The sequence below is a fragment of the Thunnus albacares genome, chromosome 11 (genome assembly GCF_914725855.1).
Source record: "Thunnus albacares chromosome 11, fThuAlb1.1, whole genome shotgun sequence".
In the NCBI taxonomy this organism is placed as follows: domain Eukaryota; kingdom Metazoa; phylum Chordata; class Actinopteri; order Scombriformes; family Scombridae; genus Thunnus; species Thunnus albacares.
The window spans coordinates 6,596,202-6,618,292 of record NC_058116.1 but is presented as its reverse complement, the minus strand read 5'-3'; the positions used below and the strand labels follow the sequence as shown (position 1 = coordinate 6,618,292).

The window sequence follows — 22,091 nt, the reverse complement described above, 5'->3', positions numbered from 1 at the left end:
TGTTGCCCTTTTCATCACCATCATCATGGTCATGATGTCATCTTTTACATTGTCACTACCAATATTAATTTTCTAATTATGACTGTGTTTGCAGTCTCATCATCTCTGACAGTGTTTCTGACCTTTAATGACATATACACCTGAAACACTACTGCTGGACAGGAACAACACTAGATCACACACACACACACACACACACACACACACACACACACACACACACGCACGCATACAGTCAGATAATGTTTTATTAAAATGTTAATTCCTGTTTCTGTAAATCAACAGCGTAACATTTCCTGTTTCCTCCTCTATTTCCCCAAAAAGGGATTAAATCCTGTATGAGTGTTAAAGAGCTCAGCATTCATCAGGAGGACAAAATGGATTAGTGTCAGTCTATTCTGGTAAGTATGAGAGATCATCACTAGAATATTTCACTTCGGGAAATATATTACATCAGAGGTATTTTGGGGTGACTGGTGGTTGGGGCTGTGGGACTAGACTGAGGAGAAAATGTTGTATTGTGATCCCAATTATTCAAGAATATGAGATTGGGGTATTTTGGTCAACGCTTACAGTCTGGATATTCCACATGTTCGAGGGATTAGTAAGAAGATAAAGATTATAATTTACAAGAGATTATTACTCTTTGCATGACTGGTTTGGCTCAGGTCGAGGACTGCAGCAGGGAGATGACAGGAAAGCAGAATCATGCCTGTCACCTGAATATGAACCAACCTCATGACTGATGAAAACTGTTGACAGCATGTTCTGTGGATTATAGAGCTAAGGGGGCAATCTTTCTGGAGATATTTCTAAGAGATATTTTTCTAATGTAATGTTTCATTGTCTCGAGGTGGAGGCAGAAATATCTGTGTTTCCATGCCAGCACAATTTGAATGGTCAATGTTGTTCATTGCTGTTCAAAAAACATCAAAATAATATTTCTGTTATTACTTTAAATTGCACATTCTATGAAGCATGTTGCACCTTCTTGTCCCACAGGAAACATCCCAAGCATCATATTGCAAACACATAACATCCTTGAAAACATATAGAACACCACTGCAAACACCTGGTGACCAGCTACTTGATGCCATAGCAACAGACTAATACAGCCATCTCACTACTATTAGCTATCTAATAAAGCTAGTAACCAATGCTACTGGGTTGTTGCCAGCTAGCTAGTAGATAGTAACCATCCACAACAACCCAGCAACTGTCAATTTACACTAGCAACCACCCCCAAAACCCTAGCAACCACCTTGCAACTTCGTTAACACCTAATAATCCCAGTGTAACGCCTTATCAAAAACCTCCAAAACTCCTAGCAACCACCCACAACCCAGCAACTGACAACCACTTAATAAGCAACATTGCACAAAAGCCTGAACATAGTTAAATAACATTATAATAACAAAAAAACATACATACAAACACACAAAGACAAAAGACGAAAATCGAGCAGACACTCTTATACACCCCAGGAAAGGAACCTAACCGTTAGTAATGAAATATGTTTGAGGATGTCTGTGTTTGTGTGTGTATGAGAGGATGTCAAAGTATAATGTGAGTAAACATACTTAACATATTCTCTATCTTCTGGCATGCCTCTTAAATGTGTATTAAATTAATTCATGTTATGCATATTGCTTAAGTGGAGTCTTTTACCAGCAAAACACCGCAGACCGGGTAGAAAATTCTAATGGGAGAAAAGCGGAGAAACACGCTGAGAGTGAATGCGTCTGACCCAAATAATGCTGATCCACAGCAGGTTATGAAGGTTAATCCTAATCCAGAGTGTAAACATTAGATTACATGACTACACACTCTTTATAGGATTAACACTCACTCTTTTATAGGATTTCTACTTTAATGAAACTGCTGTGACCGAAATGGCAGATGATTTGTTAATTGCCATGAATTCATATCTGTGTGTGTGTGTGTGTGTGTGTGTGTGTGTGTGTGTTCACAGGCTTATTAACAGCAGCAGAGACAGCCAGGATTTAATGATCCTGACCACATAAGATGTAATTTGACCCCTTCCCATTTCCTTGCTCTCCTATGCAAAGCTCTGCAGCACACACAGATATCTGCTATAAGTGTACTTACTTGACTTTAAAACAAATCAAATCAGACAACTGACAACGTCAATGCAGAAGAACATAAAACACTTTTATTACCTCCCATCCTCTTCAAACCCCATTTCTGTAAACTCTGTTTGACAATCTTAGTAATTTGTGCTGAATAGCAAATTGAAAGATACTATCCACAGAGAAGTTTCACTCAATTTTACCTATTTATATCTTACTTTGACCATTTCTCTTACAGCACTGACCTGTTCTCAAGCCACATTTTAAACCTCTACATAGAGCTTCAAAATGTGTCTGTATTTTGTTTTCATCTTTATGACCTAAACTTTAATTGCAGTGTTTCTTACATATTTGACTGTACAGCGCTGGAGTTCAGGAATGGATAACATCTTCTGCAGATCTTTCAGAAAAGTATTGTGACCATAAATGGTTATGTAGAAGCATGTCTTCATGCTTCATGCCACCACCAGGCATGGTGGTTTTGAAAATTTGGGATTAATCAAGGCAGAGTACTTGCAGATGTGTGTGAGGCACGCAAATAAACATTTGATAAATACAAACTACTAACTTCTGAATTTTCATAGTACGACTGAACCTTTTCCTGTTATGTTATGTTATGTTGATGCTGTAAATGAGAGCCCATGTGTTTTGGAGAAAGCTGACATGAACACTACTACACAGCCATCTTACATGCTGTCTGAAGAAATAAACAAAGAAATGCAAGACTCCAAAAGACAACTGGATCCTCTCAGTGTTTATAGGTATTGGAAAGTAATGATCATGGTGACATGATTGTGCCTGTCTAACAAGGGAGGACACAATTCACATTGCAATACTTCATCGGAAACACATATGGAAAGACAGTCTCACCTGAGCTACGTCTTCAAAGTCGTCGTGTCTTTTCTGCAGGGCCCGGGCTCTGTGAAGGGATTTCCCAACACCGGTGTGTTTGCTGAGGAATGCCTCGCCATGGTTTTCTATCCAGTCCATCACCTGAACGACAAGAGAGCACAATGATAACCTTCACGCCATCACCTGACACACTCTCAGGATTAAAGGTCAGCTTTTTGTTGATAACACTGAACCTTCTTTCCTGACAGTATACATGTAGATCAGAAGTACAAAATGGTCTCAAACCTCATGAATTAAGAATGGAACAGATGAAACCTTCATGATCTGCGTGGGAAAATTTAGGTCACAGCTGCTGTGAAGAACAGGATGTTGAATATTCTGTGCCATTACACTACTGTGCGTCAAACCTCAGCGTTGATGGGTTTGGCGAACGACTGCCAGGCTCCATCCCTTTCTTTGTTGTTCATGTTTTGCCTCATTGTTGGCATATTTTTCAGTCATTACATGCTTGAATAAAACATTGATCTTCATCAGTTATATGGTATATGCTTATAATCTTCATTACACTGTATTATCAGCTTTTAGTTCTGTGGCTGCAAAGGACACAGCTTGGTTTTTTGTTGTGATTTCTGTTGCTGATGATTTCAATTGTCAGAATTCCTTAAGGGAAACCCATGATGTAGGTTGCACTTTCACAACACAGATGTCTAAACTGGATTTGATTGACTAATTTCGCTACAGCTCAACTTTAGGCTCATTGTCTATTGTGAAGTTGTATTATGTAGAAGAATAAAAGATGTTAAATACAAACTGACTCACATCAAAATCAGATCAAGACAACTGCACTTGATCAGTTCTTCCCTGGTTAGCATACAGCATAATGTTAAAGTGGTAAATAACATCACCATTTAGCCAGTGAAACAGTGAAATTCTACCTATATTGTTGTGTATATCTTAACACATTCTTTACATCAAATTCTCACACTCATTCTTTAGTCTAATTGTTAGGTATCAAAATATTTGTCCACTGACATATGTTGATCTTTACATCAGATACATTAACTATAATAAAATGCAGACACAGATTTTGGGGTGACCTAGGCAACCTCATCCCTAATCTAAAATCTGAAGATTCCTATGAACAATAAGTGCTGCTCTCACATCCACTTTGGTGCAGAAGTAGACCTCAAAGCAGTTTCTTGGGCTTTTAATAAACAATATGTATGGATGAACAGTGAATACATGACGTCAATGAACTGTAGTGGGTCCAGCTGGAGCCACAAAGAGGTCAGCGAAAGGTCATAGCACACACAAACTGAAGCATGCTGACTGCTGCTGGGCCATCTTTGTTTGAATGTGCAGCTAAAACTGCCAAATAAAACTACACACCTAATATGTTCTCTTTCAGCCTTTACTTCTGCAACTCTCTCTCTTCCTCTCTGGGGTCACATATATCCTGTAGCATTACTACTCTGGTTGGAATAGCCCTGCTTTTAGTGATTTATAGACTTAGGTATGAGCTTACTCTCTCACTTACTCCTTGTATACATTCTATGTATGTCTCTCACCCTCTTTGAGTCTGTGTGTGTCTCCGTGTCTCTCTCTGGGGTCTCATAGGAACTCATGCATGACGAGTACAGTTGGCGAGGCTCTGTTTTCATTGAATTTACAACCCACTGATATGATCTCTTCTTCCCTCACTATTTCTCTCTCTTTGTCTTTCTACCTCCCTCATACACTCTCACAAACTCTCTCACACTCTCTCTTGGGTCTCATATACATGTTTTCATGGCACCGGTGCTGAGAGAATTCATCTTTGAATTTGTAGTCTGCATGGTGCCCTAATTCTCTCTTCCTGGGGCCATTCACTCATATATATAGTACAAACATGATGACTTCAGTTACAATAGCTCTGTTTAAAATTTATTCAATGTGCCGCTGGTGCAATTTCTCTCTCTTATGTGACACATGACCCCAATACAAACCACAAAAGTAATATTTAGGTTACCATGTTAATAGCAGCAGTATGTAGTGAGAATGAAGTATTTTCTTGTTAACCTGCTGTATTACTGATACCGTTGATGCTGCTACCACAACTACTCCTATTGTTACTACTGCTGTTCCTTTACTACTACTGCTACCAGTAATACTACATCTTAAACTACTAATATTGCTAGTGTTGATACTACTGCTATTGCTATTGTTAGTGGTAGCAGCAGTAGTAACAGTAAGAGTAGTAGCAGTATTAGTTGCAGTAACAGTATCTATAGCAGCAGTAAAAGTGTTATTTGCAGTACTACTGCTACTTTTGTAACAACTCCTACTACTAGTAATACAAGAGGGTGAGTACTGATGAGTAAAGGACAAGATCTTTACAGACATACCCCCTTTTATGCTAATCCCATGCAGTTTTGGGCAAAAACCATGCAGTCTGCATGCAGTATAAATGGGTTATTTTGCCTATTTTAAAAAATGGTATATTTGAATATTTCTGCATACTGGGGTCCCTAAATAGTCTTGGAATTGCATAAATTTGGTATGACTGGAAAGCTGACGCTCTTGTGGATTCAGTGAGCCCAGTTGTATTCATGTGTGATAATGTTAGTCCCCATAGTAGCAATTTCATCATAGTGAGACCATTTTTTGAAACTTGAGCTCAATGACCTATTGTGACCTCTAGGTCCACAGCCTCATGAAACTTTACAACCACAAACCAGAGACCGAGGGCATTCAAAGGATGTATGGCCTAGGTATATTGACAGTAAGGGGGTAATACACAATCACCCACTGAAATTTGCATGTATGTAGCCGGCCAATCAGGATGCGCCTACCGATTCCATGTGTCCCACACAGTAAAAAAGGCAGCATCTCGCTGTAGTTCCCATCCTGAAACCACTTCAGTGGATGGTGTGGGAGCAGCAGGGTCCATGGGTAGTGGTCTCCGCATGTGCTGGGGATCCCAAGCGCAGGCTGGTGAACCACCTTTGCATGTGGCGTATGTGCAAAAGCCCCAGTAGAAACACTGGATGGGCTGCCGCCATGAGCCCCAACACCTGATTGACATACAAAGCTGTCACCGCTGCTCCCCACCGCAGTCCAAGGACTACCTGCTGCAGGGCTGTCTGTCTGGATTCAGACAGAATGGCCCACAGACTGACCGAGTCAAGCACAACTCCCAGATACTCCGCCTGTAGGCGTGACTGAGGAGCACTCTTCTTCTAGTTGATAGCAAAACCTAACCATGTTAGGTGCAGCACCAACTTGGCTGTGTGGAAACGGCCCATTCCCTGGGCCTGGCCATGACAATGAGGTCATCTAAGTAGAACAAGCTCATGCTCTGGTTGTGCAGTAGTTGCAGCACCACATCCACACACTTGCTGGATGTGCGGGGACCCGGGGAGTAGCCAAACCGTAGTCTGTTGTACTCTAAGGCTATACCCTGAAAGGTGAAACACAGGAACTTCCTACATTTCTGCACCACCTCGACATGAAAATATGCATCTTTCAGGTTGATAGTGGTAGTGGTTCAGTCAGGCTAACTGGTAGTGAACCAGTCCCCTGATTGAACCAGTTCCAGGAATCCCCTGATGGTTGGCATGCAGAATGTGCGTTGGGTGATGCACAGGTTCAAGGTTCGGAGGAGGAACACGACAGAACTGGAATGTAAACGCAGGGCAGTGGCTGCATCATGCCGGTCTCTGCGTGGTCCCAACTGAGGTGAAGCAGCATTCATTCTAGTTCAACTTTTCAACATTATATGATTTGGTTATGGCTGCAAATAATTATCATTTGATCATGTTCAATTACTTTTTTCAATTGACTAATTAATCATTTTGTCCAAAAAATGCCAGAAAATAGAACAACCACAAGTTCCTAGTCTTATTTGTTCATATCTTATTTTGTCCAACCAAGAAACCCAAACGTATTCAGTTTACAATGCTCATATGTATATTCTCACATTTGAGAAGTTTGAACCAACAAACATTTGATATTTTTATTTGATAAATGATTGCTCAACTATTAAAATGGATGTTTTATTTCAGCAGTACACTAGATTCAAATTATTTCATATTGCTGGCATTTTCTTATTTTAAACAAATTGCAGAATGTTTCTGTAACTTTCTTTGCCTGCAGATGGTGCTTATCGACATCCCTACATCTGCAGGTCTAAATAGGTCTGCAGCTGTTTCTGTCTTTGCCTGGAGGTGGCACAGGTTGGACTGGAACTGCAGGTGTAAAACTGCTATAGGCGCAGCTCTGCAGTTGGATGATATTGCTTGGGTCTGATTTCAGCTGTTTTGCATCAGCAACACTATGTGTCCTTGTTACAGTACTTTATGTTCATAATTTTGGAAAAAAAAAAAAATCTCTTCAGAGAGTGCACATTTGGCCTCTTTACTGAGATTCCGGGGGTTTCGGTAATGCCAGTGGTACTTGGTTGTACCTCATTCCTACTGCATTACTGTAAGTACCACAATCACATTAAAGAAAGTAAAATAATAAACAAGACCTCCTCCTCCCACCACTGAAGACATTTGCTCTGCTGGTTAAAAATATCTTTCATAAAATATAGCTGCGATATTAAATTTTGAGCCCCTGATTATCTCTAAAACCTCCAGGAATCTGGGCTGACACCTTTCCAAACCCACATAGTCTGCTCCTGTATGAAATATGATCAGCGGTACCAGCAGAGCAGAGATCCGCTCTGAATGTTTTATCTCAGGAATTTTCACATTACATACTGTTCAGCTGGGACAAGAAGACAGCCGAGATGAATGGACATGTTATGGTGATTTTCATCTGTTCTGCTAAGCAGAGTTCAACATACACACACATACACACACACCACTGTTGTCTCTTCACTTGATTACATGCTTACATACAAGATTACATGCTCCACTGTGGTTTGAGAAAATTCTCTAACTTTGTGGGTAAATGAAACACTTATAAACCCCTTTTAGTAAAGTCAAAGCAGCAATAAAAAAAAAGTTAAAAATGTTGTTTTTCTCAGTTCCTGAAAAGCTGGAATTTTCGAGACATTTACATCCAATAACAACAATATATCCTCAGTCTTCCCTCTGTGTTTTGGACTCTCACTTCCGCGCTGTATTCTTTGTGTGTGTGTTTTGGTCCTTGTACCTGTTGGACATCTTGCTGGAACACACACAGCTGCAGTCTCTGGTGCAGTCGGACCTTTCGGTGCTGCCAAATGTTCTCCAGACGCCTTTGATGGTGAAGAACTTCATGAACCACATCCAGGATACAGTGAACCTGAAAACCAACACAAATATTTTCTATACAGTACTCAAAGCATCTCTTTTGTAATTGGCTAGCAGATGAAGCCTTGCCAGCCTTAACTAACATAATGGCACTGACCGCTTTGGAGTAATTGGCAGTGGCTGTCAGCGAATCAGAGTTGCCAGGACTCAGAGGCCTCTGGAGGACGTCCAATAGGGCTTTACCATCTTGACTCACCTGGAAACACAGACAGGTCAAAGACAAAGAGGTGAAGACAGGAAAACAGATGAGAGGGGCAACACTTTTTTTTTTGTTGAAAAAAAAATGCATTTACCGGTTCTTTCTTTGTTTTCTCTCACCTCTCGGAAACAATTATATACTGTCTAAACCAGCGTTTCACTCCTTACTGCTAATTACTAAATTGTACAGGGAAACACACCACTAAAACCTCTGCATCACATACACACACACACAAACACAACGTAATGACTCCCACTTCCTTTCTGGAAGAAATGAACCCTGTAATCAGTGTTTTTAATCAGTAAAGATCATTTAAAACAAAAAGAGAAAGCACTGTTCGAGTGATTTCAGTTATTTCAGGAGTCGCAGGCTGGTTCAAACATCCTGCTGGTCCATGTGTAAGTTGATGTTACGAAATATACTGCTTGTCTGTTGATTTATCAAGTAATTGTTTCAGCAGTGGTGTTTTTGATTGAGAAGGAACCTTTGTTAAACTGCACTACGAAAAAAAAAGAAATCGAGAAGATTTATATAATGAGATGCACAAGGCTGTGCTCCACTGCTCCAGCACATGCCTCTAAATTCAGATACCTCGCAAGAAACACCTACATCTTCATCTTCTCTGCTTTGAATTTGAAAAAGATGTCTGTAGTCACAAATTCCACAGAGCATACTGTAGAGCATGATGTTGTAACCATCTTTATCCGTTTAGAGTTGCCCTCAAATTTGTGGAAACCTAAAAGGAAATCTGTCAGCAAATCTATCAAACTTTCACCTCATTAAAAAAAAATCGCACTGAGTCTGAGTACAAGATAAAAACCCTTGTCAGCCTCTAAACCTGTCACTTTTTGCAGCACAGGAAACAATGTTGTCGCAGCTTGCCAAGCCTAACTGCCTCTGCCCAGAGCTTTATGTGTGTGTATATATATAAGAACTTATCTTTTCACAGATAAGCATAAATTGGGCTAACACTGCAACGGCCCGTCTGAAGATAAAAACGGCATCAAAGAGCAGCAAAGAGCGGGAGCGTTCCCTCACTAAATTCAGTGGAACACAGAGGGGTGTTCAGACAGCAGATCCGGACGGTGGCGGTGCAGCAGCTGACCAACGCCGCCTTGTCATCACAGCCAATCACAGCAAGCATCACTGAGCTGCCAGAGAGCAGTACAGACAGCTCCCAAAGGAGAGACTCTGTGTTCTGGAGTCCAAATCCTTCCCTCAGGGGTATACTAGCACTACTTGTTATAGTCCTGTCCCTCCACCAGTCCACCAGATGCCCTCAGGCTCCTCTGCCTGTTTAAGACAGGACTGAGTGGGTAGAAGGTCAGATACGAGAGGTTGCAGATTATGTTTAAGGACCACTTGAGATACGGTTGCTTTCTACATTGACTCTCAAACTAAGCGCTCAAGTGAACTGAAACACTACTTCTGTTATTCAGAGCTGCAGTTGTCTTTTAGTTCGATTTATGTTGTTTCATGCAGCCTTAATATGCAAACCACTCCGCTTGCCAGACTGATTTATTAACGTTTTTGTCAACAGCAATATATACTGAAGTTTATTTTGCTGTGTGTGCTCGTTGTGACTTGTGCACTTATTTTAGTTGTGTCCATGTGAGTTCTGGGATGGTTTGTGCATGGTTATATTGTGTTTTCTGGTTTTCTGTTTGCTCCGCGTCTTCCTGTGCTCCACACCTGCCCTGCATCAGTCTCGTTAGCCCTGCTCTGCTCCCTGTGTCAGCAATTTAAACTTTGAAGACATATTATTTTAGGTTGTTTTTTTTAATATTATCTCCACTTATGTGCATCCACAGGAGGAGTTATAGTTGTTGACAAATACATTAATTAACACTGATATTTGTTTACAACTATAGTGTGTTAAAAAACCATTTATTAACTGCTAAATGTTAAATAGGGGAATGTAAAATAAAGTGTTACCAGAACTAACCTCTCAGGATAATTGCAGGACATTTCCAATGTCCTAAAAGCTAAAATGTTTTGTTTGGCACTTCATTTGACATTTAATGGAAACACATGGAGAAAGCAACATTTTGTCAGCAGAAAAAGAAAATGGCATAATGGAAGAAACGGGTGCAAATAACTGACAGAGAAAAGTGAACTGAAAGATTTGTTTCAGAAACCAAAAGGTGACACCATAGACAGCTATGTTTTCCTACAGTATGGTGTAATCTTATCAAATGTCATTTTCGTTGTAGCGTAATGTTGGCTTCAGCCTGGTGCTACCTGCTCGTACAGACTCCGGCGGCGGTTGATAATCAGTTGATTTCTCTGACTGGGTTATGTGGTCAGATGTGCTGGCGGTTTACCTCAGTATAAGCCTGGGTGACCTGCTCGTACAGACTCTGGTGGCGGTGGATGGCGAGCTCCAGCTCCTGCATCTCTGATGGTAACCCTCCCTCGCTGCACACTTTACACCACGCCTCCACCTCCGACAGGAACTGAGGGACAAACACAGTCACACACGGACAATATTTACATGTCAATTAATTCAATAAGACTATGAATGAATAGATAAATACTAAATAAATACTGCACAATGTGATGCACAAAGTCTTTCTAGCCCTTGTTATTCTGATTTTAGGCCAGGGATAGTGATGTAGCTTGATCAGTCATTCGATCTATCTGTCTGTCTAACACTTTGTTCCAGATTAAGACATCTCAACAACTACTAGCCAGACAGCTATAACATTTGCTTTAGATATTGATGATCCCTTGATGATGCTTCTACAGCGGCTCTTTCTCACACTGGTATCGACCTTTCATTTGAACTGAGTCACCAGGACGTTTTTTCCCCTTTATATGCGTTGTCTGCCTGTCGACCTCCTTTCCTCAAGTCCCCTTCTCTCAAAATGTGAAACGAGGTTTGTTAAACGAGAGAAGATGTACTGAAATTTCCGGCTCTATTAATTGTAGTATAATGTAGATATTATGACGGTTAATTATGCATTTATGAGCTTGGATCCCTAGTAATTAAAATTTTGGGTCACATGAATAAAACAAAAATGTTTAAGGAACCCTGCTTTAACCCCTTTTGATTTTAATGAACACATCATTTTCCCTGTAGTGCCACCCTTGGGACAGTTTGACATTTTAATCCACAGAGATAGTGAGGCTCTAAGAATAGGATCATCAGTATTTATTATTGTGGAATAAATGAATAAACGGTGTAGAGGCCGCTAGCAGGGTTTCACACCTTTTAGTCTCGTTGCTGTATTTTCGAGACGATTTACTAACAGAATTAATGTGGCTGCAAAAATGCTCGCTCTACCCTCTTCCCTCATTTTCCCTTTGTTTTCTGTTTCACTTATGGCTCTCTCTCAATCTCAGCCGATCCCTTCACTGCCCCCGCGCCCACTCTCTCTCTCTCTCTCTCTCTCTCTCTCTCTCTCTCCCTCGCTCTCAGTCTTTCATCTCTTGCTCCCTCAAATGTGCACTTGTAGCTAATGTCAAGGGCCCAGTAGGAATCAAACCAGCCCCATCTGTTGCCATGTCAACCTTCCAAGAAACAGCAGCAGAGCAGTTTGATCTATTAAATATAATCAGACACTAAAAATGTCCCATTTACATTTTACATTCTGGACATGTGTTTGATGAAGAGAGACTCCTGAATTAGATAGTTATTGGATCACCAACTAAGCAACAGCGGTCTCACAGTAAGTGGAACTGCTTTTGCTCTAATAACAGAGATGTGAAGGGGAAGTCCTTACATAAGGTTAGAAGGAGGAGGGGGTGTTGGCTTTTTTTTCCCCTCACAAACATTGTGTTCTCATCACTGCAATCAAAGTTAAAAAAAAACAACAAAACAATCTCTGCTCAAAGACTCTCGTTAACTTTTAAATGATTTTTTTTTTAGCCCACCTGCTCAGCCTTCTGGTGGAAAACAGATGACATGGCGAGGATGGTGGAGCGCTCGTCGAGTGCAGCAGCAAAACTTTTCCAGTCCTGGTCCAGCTGACCTGAGATCTGCTTTATCTGTGTGGAGGCGTAGTGACCGGCCTCAGCCAGGCGGCTCGCCACTGACATGATCCTGTTGATGTTTACATAGGCGTTCTGGGGGGAAAAAAACAAAATCACAATACACCATTGGCTCATCTTGTTGGTCCATTACAGGATTTAAACATATTTAACATTTTGCATAAAATACTGTGTCAAGACACTCAAATTATTATCTGCGAGCTTAATGTTCTGTACTAAACCTCAACCAACTGATTTCTGCTGTGCCGTGGTTTGTGTCTTTTCTCTGTTAGTAGTGTGTTAACCATGCTGGTAACCTCTCTGCACTTTCATGCAGAGTGAACTGCAGTGAAGCAATTAAATGTGAGAAGAAGAGTTTATTAAGGTTCTGGGTACCATGGAGTTCATAGCGAAGTGGTTGTGTTGTGTCTGGAGCTCCACGGCGTGTTGGTAACCTCGGCCGATCTCAGTATGACTTTGCAGGAACACTTCCTTGTTGTGGCTGATCCAGTCAAACATCTGCACACACACACACACACACACAAACACACACACACACACACACCAAACACCAACATAAATAACATTATAAACTATACCACATATTCATTTTAACACTGCTGACAGCCGAAAGCCTTGTATTACACCTGAAACTCAGACCATCGGGTTCATTTTTAAGAAAAGCTTTACAAACAGTGGCCTTCACACAATAATTAAAACAATATATTTTATAGTCTTGCACATAAATCTTTGTGTGCTATATTTTTAGTTTTTTTGATTAAAGCTGCATATGAAGGTCATATGTATGAAGGTCTCTTGTTGTTGGCTCCATCTTTACCAGCTGATCAGTGCAGAGCCTAAAAGGCCAGGACAAACTCCACCCTTGCCTCTCTATCTGACTCAATCTTTGGTGACAGATGGAGGCCGATTGTGGCGCCGTGTGGTTACCATGGTTACCGTGCCATCTCACACAGTCATTTCTCTAGCTGTGATTTCCACAGAGCGAACACCTCGTCAGGTCTGACTGTTTGCTTGGCTCGACTGCGAGCGCTGAGTGTTTCCCACAGTGTAAACTCGTCCGCACACCCCCGCAAGTTCCTCAGCAAGACAACGCTGATGTGGACAGAACTGTTTTCTTTATTCTTTCTGTTTGCTTTACGGTAAATATTTACCGCTCCTGCATGTGGATTTTTTTTTTTTTTTTTTTTTTTTGGAACAGCACACCAAGTCAGCTGACGCCCTTCTGTCTGTCTGTGTGTACGTATTTGTGTGTATGTGAGTGTACAAGCTGCACTCACATCAACAACACTTAAGATACTAACAAACATATGTGGTCCTGTTAGCAAGAGGCAGGGTTACAGGGTTACAGGGTGACACGGTTCAGTCATGCTGGATCTCCACCCATAAAATCTAGTATTTTTGCATCAGATCGACTTTAGAAATGTTAGCTTTGTCACCAGGATATATGGCTGTTTATTGAATTTAATTGCTACATTTTTACTGTTTGCAAAACAGAAGCTTTTCGGAGGTTGCTATCACCTGTATTTCTTAAATATTGACCCCTTGATCAGCTGAGCATGATCTTTACATATATAGCATTTTGGAACGAAACCACATGCATGTTGTAAACAGGCTGGTATGTTAATGATGAATGGAAACCATACATATCACTCACAACTGCAGCTAATCACTTAGCTGGTATGAGTGAAGCAAGGCTGGCTGATTTCCCGCTGGCTTGACCGCTAACTGAATTCTTCTGTTTAGATAAACACTAAAGGCTAATTTATTCTGGCTGCTAAGGAGTTTCCTGAGACATTTACGGTGACACAGAGGTGAAAAGGACAAAGAGTGGAAAATGTGACACTGGAAAAAAAGCTCAGTTGGATGGAAGCTGAAGAGGAAATACAGGCTGTGCCTCTTCCCTTTCATTTCACAACAGTTATCATATTGTATTGAATCACAGCTGCGGATATTATGTTATTTATGTTAACAGATTGTTGGCAATTGTTGGTCTCATCTTTTCCCACATTCCTGTGACTCCAGCAATTTGAGAGCATTTTTGAAAGCACTGAGGAAGGATCCAATGATCAAAAAAAAAAAAAAAGAAAAAAAACATTTTAATGATGAAAACATTAGTTCTTGATGGCTAACTTAACACACTCTGTGTGCATCACAAGCCTGTTGCTGCTTCACAATGCTGCTTCCAGCTACTGTGTCTGATCAGTAGAACATGAAACTATCACTAGGGGGCTTTTACTGTGAGGCAGCTGCAGGCATGCAACATAGAAGACTTCAGTTAGATGTTCAGTTATTTTTTGATATGTTTGTACATTACATTCCACTCCGTTGATCCGGTTCACCACTTTCAAACACAGAGACACGCTGCCGAAATGTTTCAGCGTGCCTCATACTGCCACCCCAACGCGGGTACAGTATGACTCACTTTCTCTGCGTCCTGTTCGAAGAGGCGGAGCTGGAAGCACTGGTCCAGCTTCAGCTTCCTCACATGCCACGTCTGATGGAGATGTTGCCTTGTGGAGTGAAGCTTATCCAGCAAACTGGCCACCTGGTAAAAAGCATACGTTACCAAATCTTAGATGATGTATCTTCTGTTTTATCCAGTTGGGGAAACAAGTTACATTTATAGTTAAGATTGTTTTGTTTAAGAAAAAGCAGAGAAACATGCAGCAGCTCAAGGTTAGACAGATTGTGTAATGTTCCTAAAATACAACATCTACAGTACATTTTATCCTCCAGTTTGATATTTCCAGTATCTGGTGTCAATGTGTACTGCTTCATGCCAATTTCCTGCTCAAGTCGTAACACTTTTAACTCATCCAGATGCATTTTTGTCTCAGTTCATGTCATGTACAGCGAATCCGCAGCTGTTTGCAGCCATTCATGTATTTTCATTGGCTTGGTATGCATTCACACTACCTTGAAATTTTGTTTTGCTTATCTGAATGCACATACACATTTTTATTTGCTTTAAGCATCAATAAAACGCATGTGTTGCTTGGTTTTTGAACTCCTCAGTTAAAAAAAAAGCATTTGAGTGGCATTTCATCTATTTAATAATAGATTTTTATTTCTTATTTGTTCTGAATTACATCCTACATTCTTTACACTTCTAATTTGTCATCTTACTGTTCTGTTTGTTTTAGTGTCTCAAAGTGAAGCACTTTGTGACACATTTATCTATTGAAGTGATAACACACATATGTGAGATATAAGATGTATTTTTCAGTTCTAACATTAATTATTAATATAAAGCATTCCTCTGTTTGTAATGTGAAGTGTGTGTGATTTGTACAAACAACCTGTGCAATGAAACTCAGTGTTCCTTCACAAACTTTCCCCGTGGAGTCCTTCAGCTAACGAGCTAACATGCCGCGAGTACTTCTCATTAGTGCTAATGAGGGATGGTAACGAGCTGTGGGCCTTGGCTAGGTGAAGAAAAAAATTATACTGTGCACTTTATCACGTATTGCGATTTAGTACGCTTTTAGTGTTCACAGGTTGTTATGATGTAACATGACAGTATTTTGTGAAGAATGTAGCATAAATGATCAACATTCATCTTTATAATTGATAAAAATGTATCATGTTGGCTTTCTTCATGCTGTGTTTAGGATTTACTGCCAAATGTCCTAGTGAGAGTGAATCTCAGCTTTTTTTTTTTTTTGTTCATATTCCAGCAGTCAAATGAGTTCTGCATGTATGAAATGTGCATGTGTGTATGTAAACAGTCAGTTCCTTCAGTTAATCTGCCAACAGTCATGAAAGAATCTCAAAGGAGGATAATGCCTTCTATTTGAATTGAAGTATTTACTGGATGTTTTTATGTCATGCATTTTGACTCACATAATCTCCTCTTTTTCTCTACTTTTCCTCTGAGCTTCAATGCTGCTTTAAGGAGAGTGCTGAGCTTAAATCACGCCAACTATCTGCATGTTTTTGGTTTGTCATTTGCTACATGTGCATCAAAAGCGCACATGCATTGGAAGGTAATAATAAATAATTTCATTTTTTGCAAGAAAGCAGCCTTCAATCAGCTTCTAGTTGTTTCTCCATGGACCAGCTGGATAGGGCTTTTTCCCTACTGTATTTGATACGGATAAAATATCTTTTAAGTCATGATATTGATTTGGCATCTTCCCTGGAACTTCCCTGAAACGGGCTACTTACTTTGGGCACCAGGCTCTGGAAGTCAGCAGATCCGGAGATGCAGTTCCTCCCTGAAAAACCATCACTAGATCGGATACACTGCAGCAACCTCTGGCCTTCCCGGTCCAACTCTTCCACTGGAGCCTTCAGTACCTACAGGGATAGAAAAAATTATGTTAGTAGCTTAACATTGTTAAGTTGTCTCAACTGATGAACGAACTATAATGTGAGGGTCGCTCAGTTCAGCCCAGATGGTGGAAATATAATTAATCATGTTTCCACAGTTTGCATCATGCCAGTCACTCTCCCACCTTCTTCTTCAGCTGTGTGTGCTCCTCTATCAGCCGACGAGATCCCTCCACATCAGCGGGGAATTCTTTCTTGGACAGAAGCTCCTGCAACATACAGTATAGCTTTTCATGTTGTGGTGAACAATTACTGTATCCAACCATCCATCTATTTTTCTCTTCATCGACCATTCATTCATCTGTCCACACCCCACCTGCAGGTCCTCTAGTCTGGATAATAGGTGAACAGCGTTGGACATGAATTCCTCCAGAGAAACTCTCAGCTCCATCCACTCCTCATGGTTGTAGTCCAGTGAGCCTTCGAAGTCATCCGTCAGCTGGGAGGGATCCACCAGCTTGGCCAGACCTTCTACTGACACCATGCTGGTCTGGTAGACAGGAAAAGAAATTCAGGAGAAATATGAAAATACATGTTTTTTTTTTGTACAATGTAAAAATCTAGAAAATGGCAAAGCTAGAAAATACTACATCTTAACCTGTTTGTTATTTCCTAAAAACTGCACTGCTCTGACAAACTAACCATACTTCTATTCTCAGTGATTACCAGGCTGCAATATCCAGAGCTTTAGAGTTTAAACAGTCTTATGAATCAGCTTGAACTTGTCTGTTGTGAGACTTGACTTACCTACTTTAAGACCAAAAAAAGCCCCATATGTGTGCTTTCCACACAGTTGTTCCTTCCTGGGCATTGACATTGTATATTGGGATGAGTAAGTACATAATTCTGACCACATTTAAAGGATAAGATTTAAGATTTTAAGATTTAGGGGGATCTATTGACGGAAATGGAATATAATATTCATAAGTATGTTTTCATTAGTGTATAATCACCTGAAAATAAGAATTGTTGTGTTTTCGTTACCTTAGAATGAGACCTTTATATTTACATAGAGGCAGGTCCTCTTCGACAGAGCCCGCCATGTTGCACCACCATGTTTCTACAGTAGTGGAACGGAACGGACAAACCAAACACTGGCTCTAGAGAGGACCTTTTTGTGGCCACCGTAGGTTCTCCTACACACTTGGAAGGGAGGAGTTGAGGGGAGGGGTATTCAGTCGGTTGCAATCTGCAACCTCACCGTTAGATACCAGTAAATCCTACACACTGGTCCTTTAACAGTAAAACTAACAGTAACTAACTAACTTACTCTGGTGTAAATGCTTCTAGAAAAACATGCCATTAGATCTTTAGTTGGCACTGGAAAAACATTAGATTAGAGAAAATAGTTCATAATTAGTCCTCATTACTGTATCATGTAGCATATTTGCATATTAAAGGTGTGACTGAGTTCAGCATGAGAAATTAGAAACATTTTCCCCCTTCTGTTGCATGGAAAATGAGCAAAGAGAAAGTGAAATTTCGACTCTGACATTGTCTTTTTGGGCACTAAATGGATCTAACGATAATCCAGATAGCTGGAAATTACATAACCATCTCCTTACCTGTTTTGTAAAGTTACAAGAAAAGAAAAATATAAACACATTAAAGTGTAAATAAAAAAAAATGGAGAGTAACATTAAAATATAGCTAATTGATAATAACACTTAAATTTGGGTTTGGGTCGTTCAAATCGGGGAAAGGCATCATTTCCAGCTACCATCTTTGTTTGTATTAGGAAACAGTCACAACTTTGGAAACAGGTCTGAGCAGCAGACAGAATATATTTCCATTCAGATGGTTAATAGAGACTTTATGGATTCTAGAAATAGCGTTAAAATATTCATAACCTGTACAGAGACTTTGACTGAAACATGAAAAAAGCCCACTGACCTCAAAGGAGAACTTTGCGCTGCCGAAGTTCGTCTTCTGTTTCTGCCAGAAGTTGTCCGGTTTGATGATCAGCGCCACACAGATCTCAGCTGGAAAAAACTCTTGTAGTGTCTTTAGCAGAGGCTTGATCAGTTCCCACTTAGAGCCACGCATGTCAATGATAACGGTGAAGCCACGCTTACATACATCCTCACTGCAGACAGACAGACAGAAGACACAACAGAGATAGAGAAAGCGACAATATGTGGTTAATAGCCTTAAAATCCCAAATAGTGATTTCTGATACATCAAACTAATTACTGTAGAAACCTTCATGGTACAAGCCTACGCAGTGGTTTAAAGTCTACTGTAGAGTTAGATGGTTAGTTTGCAACTAACCATTATTTTCATTATCGATTAATCTACTATTTATGATTACGATTAGTTGTTTGATCCATAAAATGTCAGAAGATGGTTAAAAATATTGATCACTGTTTCCCAAAGCCTAAAGTGATCTCTTCATTTTCCTCTTATAAATTATTCAAAACAATTAATAAGCATTTAAAATAGTTGGCATTTAATGTAATAGTTGGCAACTAATCAACTGACTAATTGTTCAGCTCTAGCCCACTGATTGTAAAGAAAGTAGATGATGAGCTTGCAGTCAGTCATATTTCAACAGTAGAAGAAGTTTACTTGGATAAAAGTAGAAATACAACAGTGTCATTGTACAGAAGTATTAAAATAATGTCTCCTTTCAGAGTTATATTACAGTTTATTATCACTAATACAATGAGCAGCTTTATATATTGTTGGGTAGTTGAATTCATAACAATGCATCACATTTTATTGGGAGTTCATATATTTTATGTAACATTTTAGTCTGCAAATTAACTATGTGGTATCAATATCATATTTCAATCTAAAATGTGGTGAAGGATGTATAAAGCAGCATCAGATGAAAGTACCCAAGTAAAGTGCAAATACTTCAAAACTGCAGTGCAGTGCAGTGCAGTGCTTGAGTAAATGTACTTACATTCTGTCACTGCATTTCAACTGATAGGCTACATAAACTTTGGCTTAAAATACTAATGAGCTATGAGTTTCCTCAGCCAATCAGTTATTCTGAATGGAGGAGTGCAGCAAAGAGATATATTTCTTTTTTTTTTAATCCATCATTTCAAAGTAGTCTCTGAGATATATCACACTTTGGCAAGCTGAACAGCCAAAATATATCACTAATCTCCACATATCTCTGGCCCCACTGAGCTGGTCTCTAAGTATAGAAGTGAAGTCATAAACAAAGGTAAATGCACAGCAGTGTGCTGATAACATGCAGGTAATAACAAAGCAAACAAGAGAAGGAAGAGAAACCACTGCACACTCCAAAATAGCCTCAATGAGATTGTTCTATCTTGTAAAGAAGCAGTAAAAGTCCCATTTCCCTCGTGTTGAGGACTAACATAGCTACATAATTATAGAAGAATCTACAACAGAGGGGACGTATCACCATGCTGACTGAAACATAAAACTGCTTAGGCATTTTACAAGAGAACGTTTTAGCCATAACAGCTGAAATATATTGTAACGCCGGTCAAAGTGCCATCACCACTCCATCGCTGAGCAGCTCTCCCAAACCCAGAGAGGAAGGTTTTACTTCCAAAATAGAATTTATGCAGCAAAGTGATGTTTGAAGACACACATTTCAGAGGTAATCTATGAATTATCTTTACTGACAGTCTACGAGACTGAAATACGCCCCTTGAACACAAATCTCCCATATTATTTACAACACCATCTAATCCACCTAACCATCAAATTCTGTATTCATTTTTCCTCATATGTGGCATATTAGATTACTGGGAGTATTGGGGTGATGCACATTTAAGCTCATGTTTTCAAGACTGTTTTGGACCACACTCACATATGTAAAATACATTTAGAACATGAAGTCAAAAATTGCAGAGTAAAATTAAAGAAGGTTTCAAGCCCTGAGGGAAAGGAGAGGAGGAAAAGTAAAAGCTGAGAACAAAACACTGAGCATGTGACAGGACAACACTTGTAAACAGATATTTCCTGACGACCAGTAGCAGCTGAGAAACCAGTTCAGAGTCAGCTGTGTATGCTGGAGTCTAATGGGCCTTAAATTCAGCTGCTGCTGATTGGAGAGTAAAAATATACTCAAATTACTTCACCTCCAAACACACTCACACGTAGCCTCTATTAATACAGATTCAACGACCGCACATCCATTATAATATCCCTCAGGGAAGCACAAATTCCGCAAGTCACCATGGAAACAGCAGCTTGATTAGCAGGAGGAAGCAGAGCGGGGCTGGAAGCTAGGGATCGAATATTAATACAGATTTTGGGCTAGTTTGGTTCAGTAGGATTGTGTTCTCATCAGCCAGGTATATGTGTTAACATGTACATCAGTCTGTATGAACAGACTGGTTTTTAAGTAGTTTTTAAGTACACTGTGCTGTTTTAAAGGCTGAAAGTGCACCAAAAGCGTTATGAGGTGCGTCAAATAGCCCCTACTCAGACTTTTGGAGCGTCAAATGAATGAGGATCCAGCGACCAAAACTGTTTTTTCTGCAGCCAAAAAAGAGAAAGAGAGCACTATCAGCTGACAGCACACGCCAGCAAGAAATAGAGACAGCAACAGAGACAGTCTTCTAGTGTCAACTCTGCACATAAATCATTCTGTACAAAGAAGTTCAAACACCCAACTGAAGGAACAAGTAGAAAAAAACATTTTTTTATTGGAGAGGGTCTATGAGCCATTAAAAGTTCACCTATAATTATTTCTATTCTCTAACCTGAACCTGTTCCAGGTCTCTGCAAGTTCATTTTTATTGCTTGACATCAAAGGTACCCTGTGGAGTTTTTGATTACTAGGGCCATGGAGCAGTCTTTTTAGGAGTGGTTTCCCATTTTGTTTGTATCACACATGCACACAATGACACGCCTGTGAGCACAGTGGCAATGCGTGGCGCATTCCTGTTTTTCAAAAAATTAAAAGAAATGTGTAAATATTTTGGTGAATATGCAGGATGGAAATGCATTCAGCATGTTTGTTAGGCCCCAAGGATGCACATAAATAGAAACTGGATGCAACTCCAGTTCTATGAGTATATGCAATGGGGTAAACCATATGAAATCAACTACATTTCGTTGAGCAACACTGAATGTAAACAAAACTGTGTATAAGCCAAGTCTACAGGCGACTTAAACTAAAACCAGTGGCCGACAAGAAGGTAAGAAATTCATTTAAAAATGGATGATATACATTGGAAAATGATCAAGAGTAATGTTAGGTATACAGTAGGTGATGTGTTGTCAATGGATTAAAAATACTAAACATAGTATGCACTTGTATGATCCTTGAACTGAGGGCATTCTGTAGCTTTAGTCTTTTTTTTAGTTGTTTTGATGTGCCAGTCTCCATGAAAACCCACCAATAAACAGGAT

The 22,091-nt window shown here is 39.9% G+C and overlaps 1 protein-coding gene across 1 annotated transcript in view; it reads right to left on the bottom strand.

Moving 5' to 3' along the window:
* Positions 1-22,091, bottom strand: part of kalrna (kalirin RhoGEF kinase a) — a 153,237-nt gene that overhangs the window by 83,880 nt on the left and 47,266 nt on the right. The window contains exons 4-14 of the mRNA XM_044365187.1: positions 18,639-18,831; positions 17,062-17,235; positions 16,871-16,954; positions 16,581-16,712; positions 14,836-14,958; positions 12,789-12,911; positions 12,297-12,488; positions 10,745-10,876; positions 8,319-8,417; positions 8,082-8,213; positions 2,961-3,083 (exon numbers count right to left, since the gene is read on the bottom strand). Coding sequence (XP_044221122.1) covers positions 2,961-3,083; positions 8,082-8,213; positions 8,319-8,417; positions 10,745-10,876; positions 12,297-12,488; positions 12,789-12,911; positions 14,836-14,958; positions 16,581-16,712; positions 16,871-16,954; positions 17,062-17,235; positions 18,639-18,831 — 1,507 coding nt within the window. The remainder of the gene's footprint in view (positions 1-2,960; positions 3,084-8,081; positions 8,214-8,318; positions 8,418-10,744; positions 10,877-12,296; positions 12,489-12,788; positions 12,912-14,835; positions 14,959-16,580; positions 16,713-16,870; positions 16,955-17,061; positions 17,236-18,638; positions 18,832-22,091) is intronic.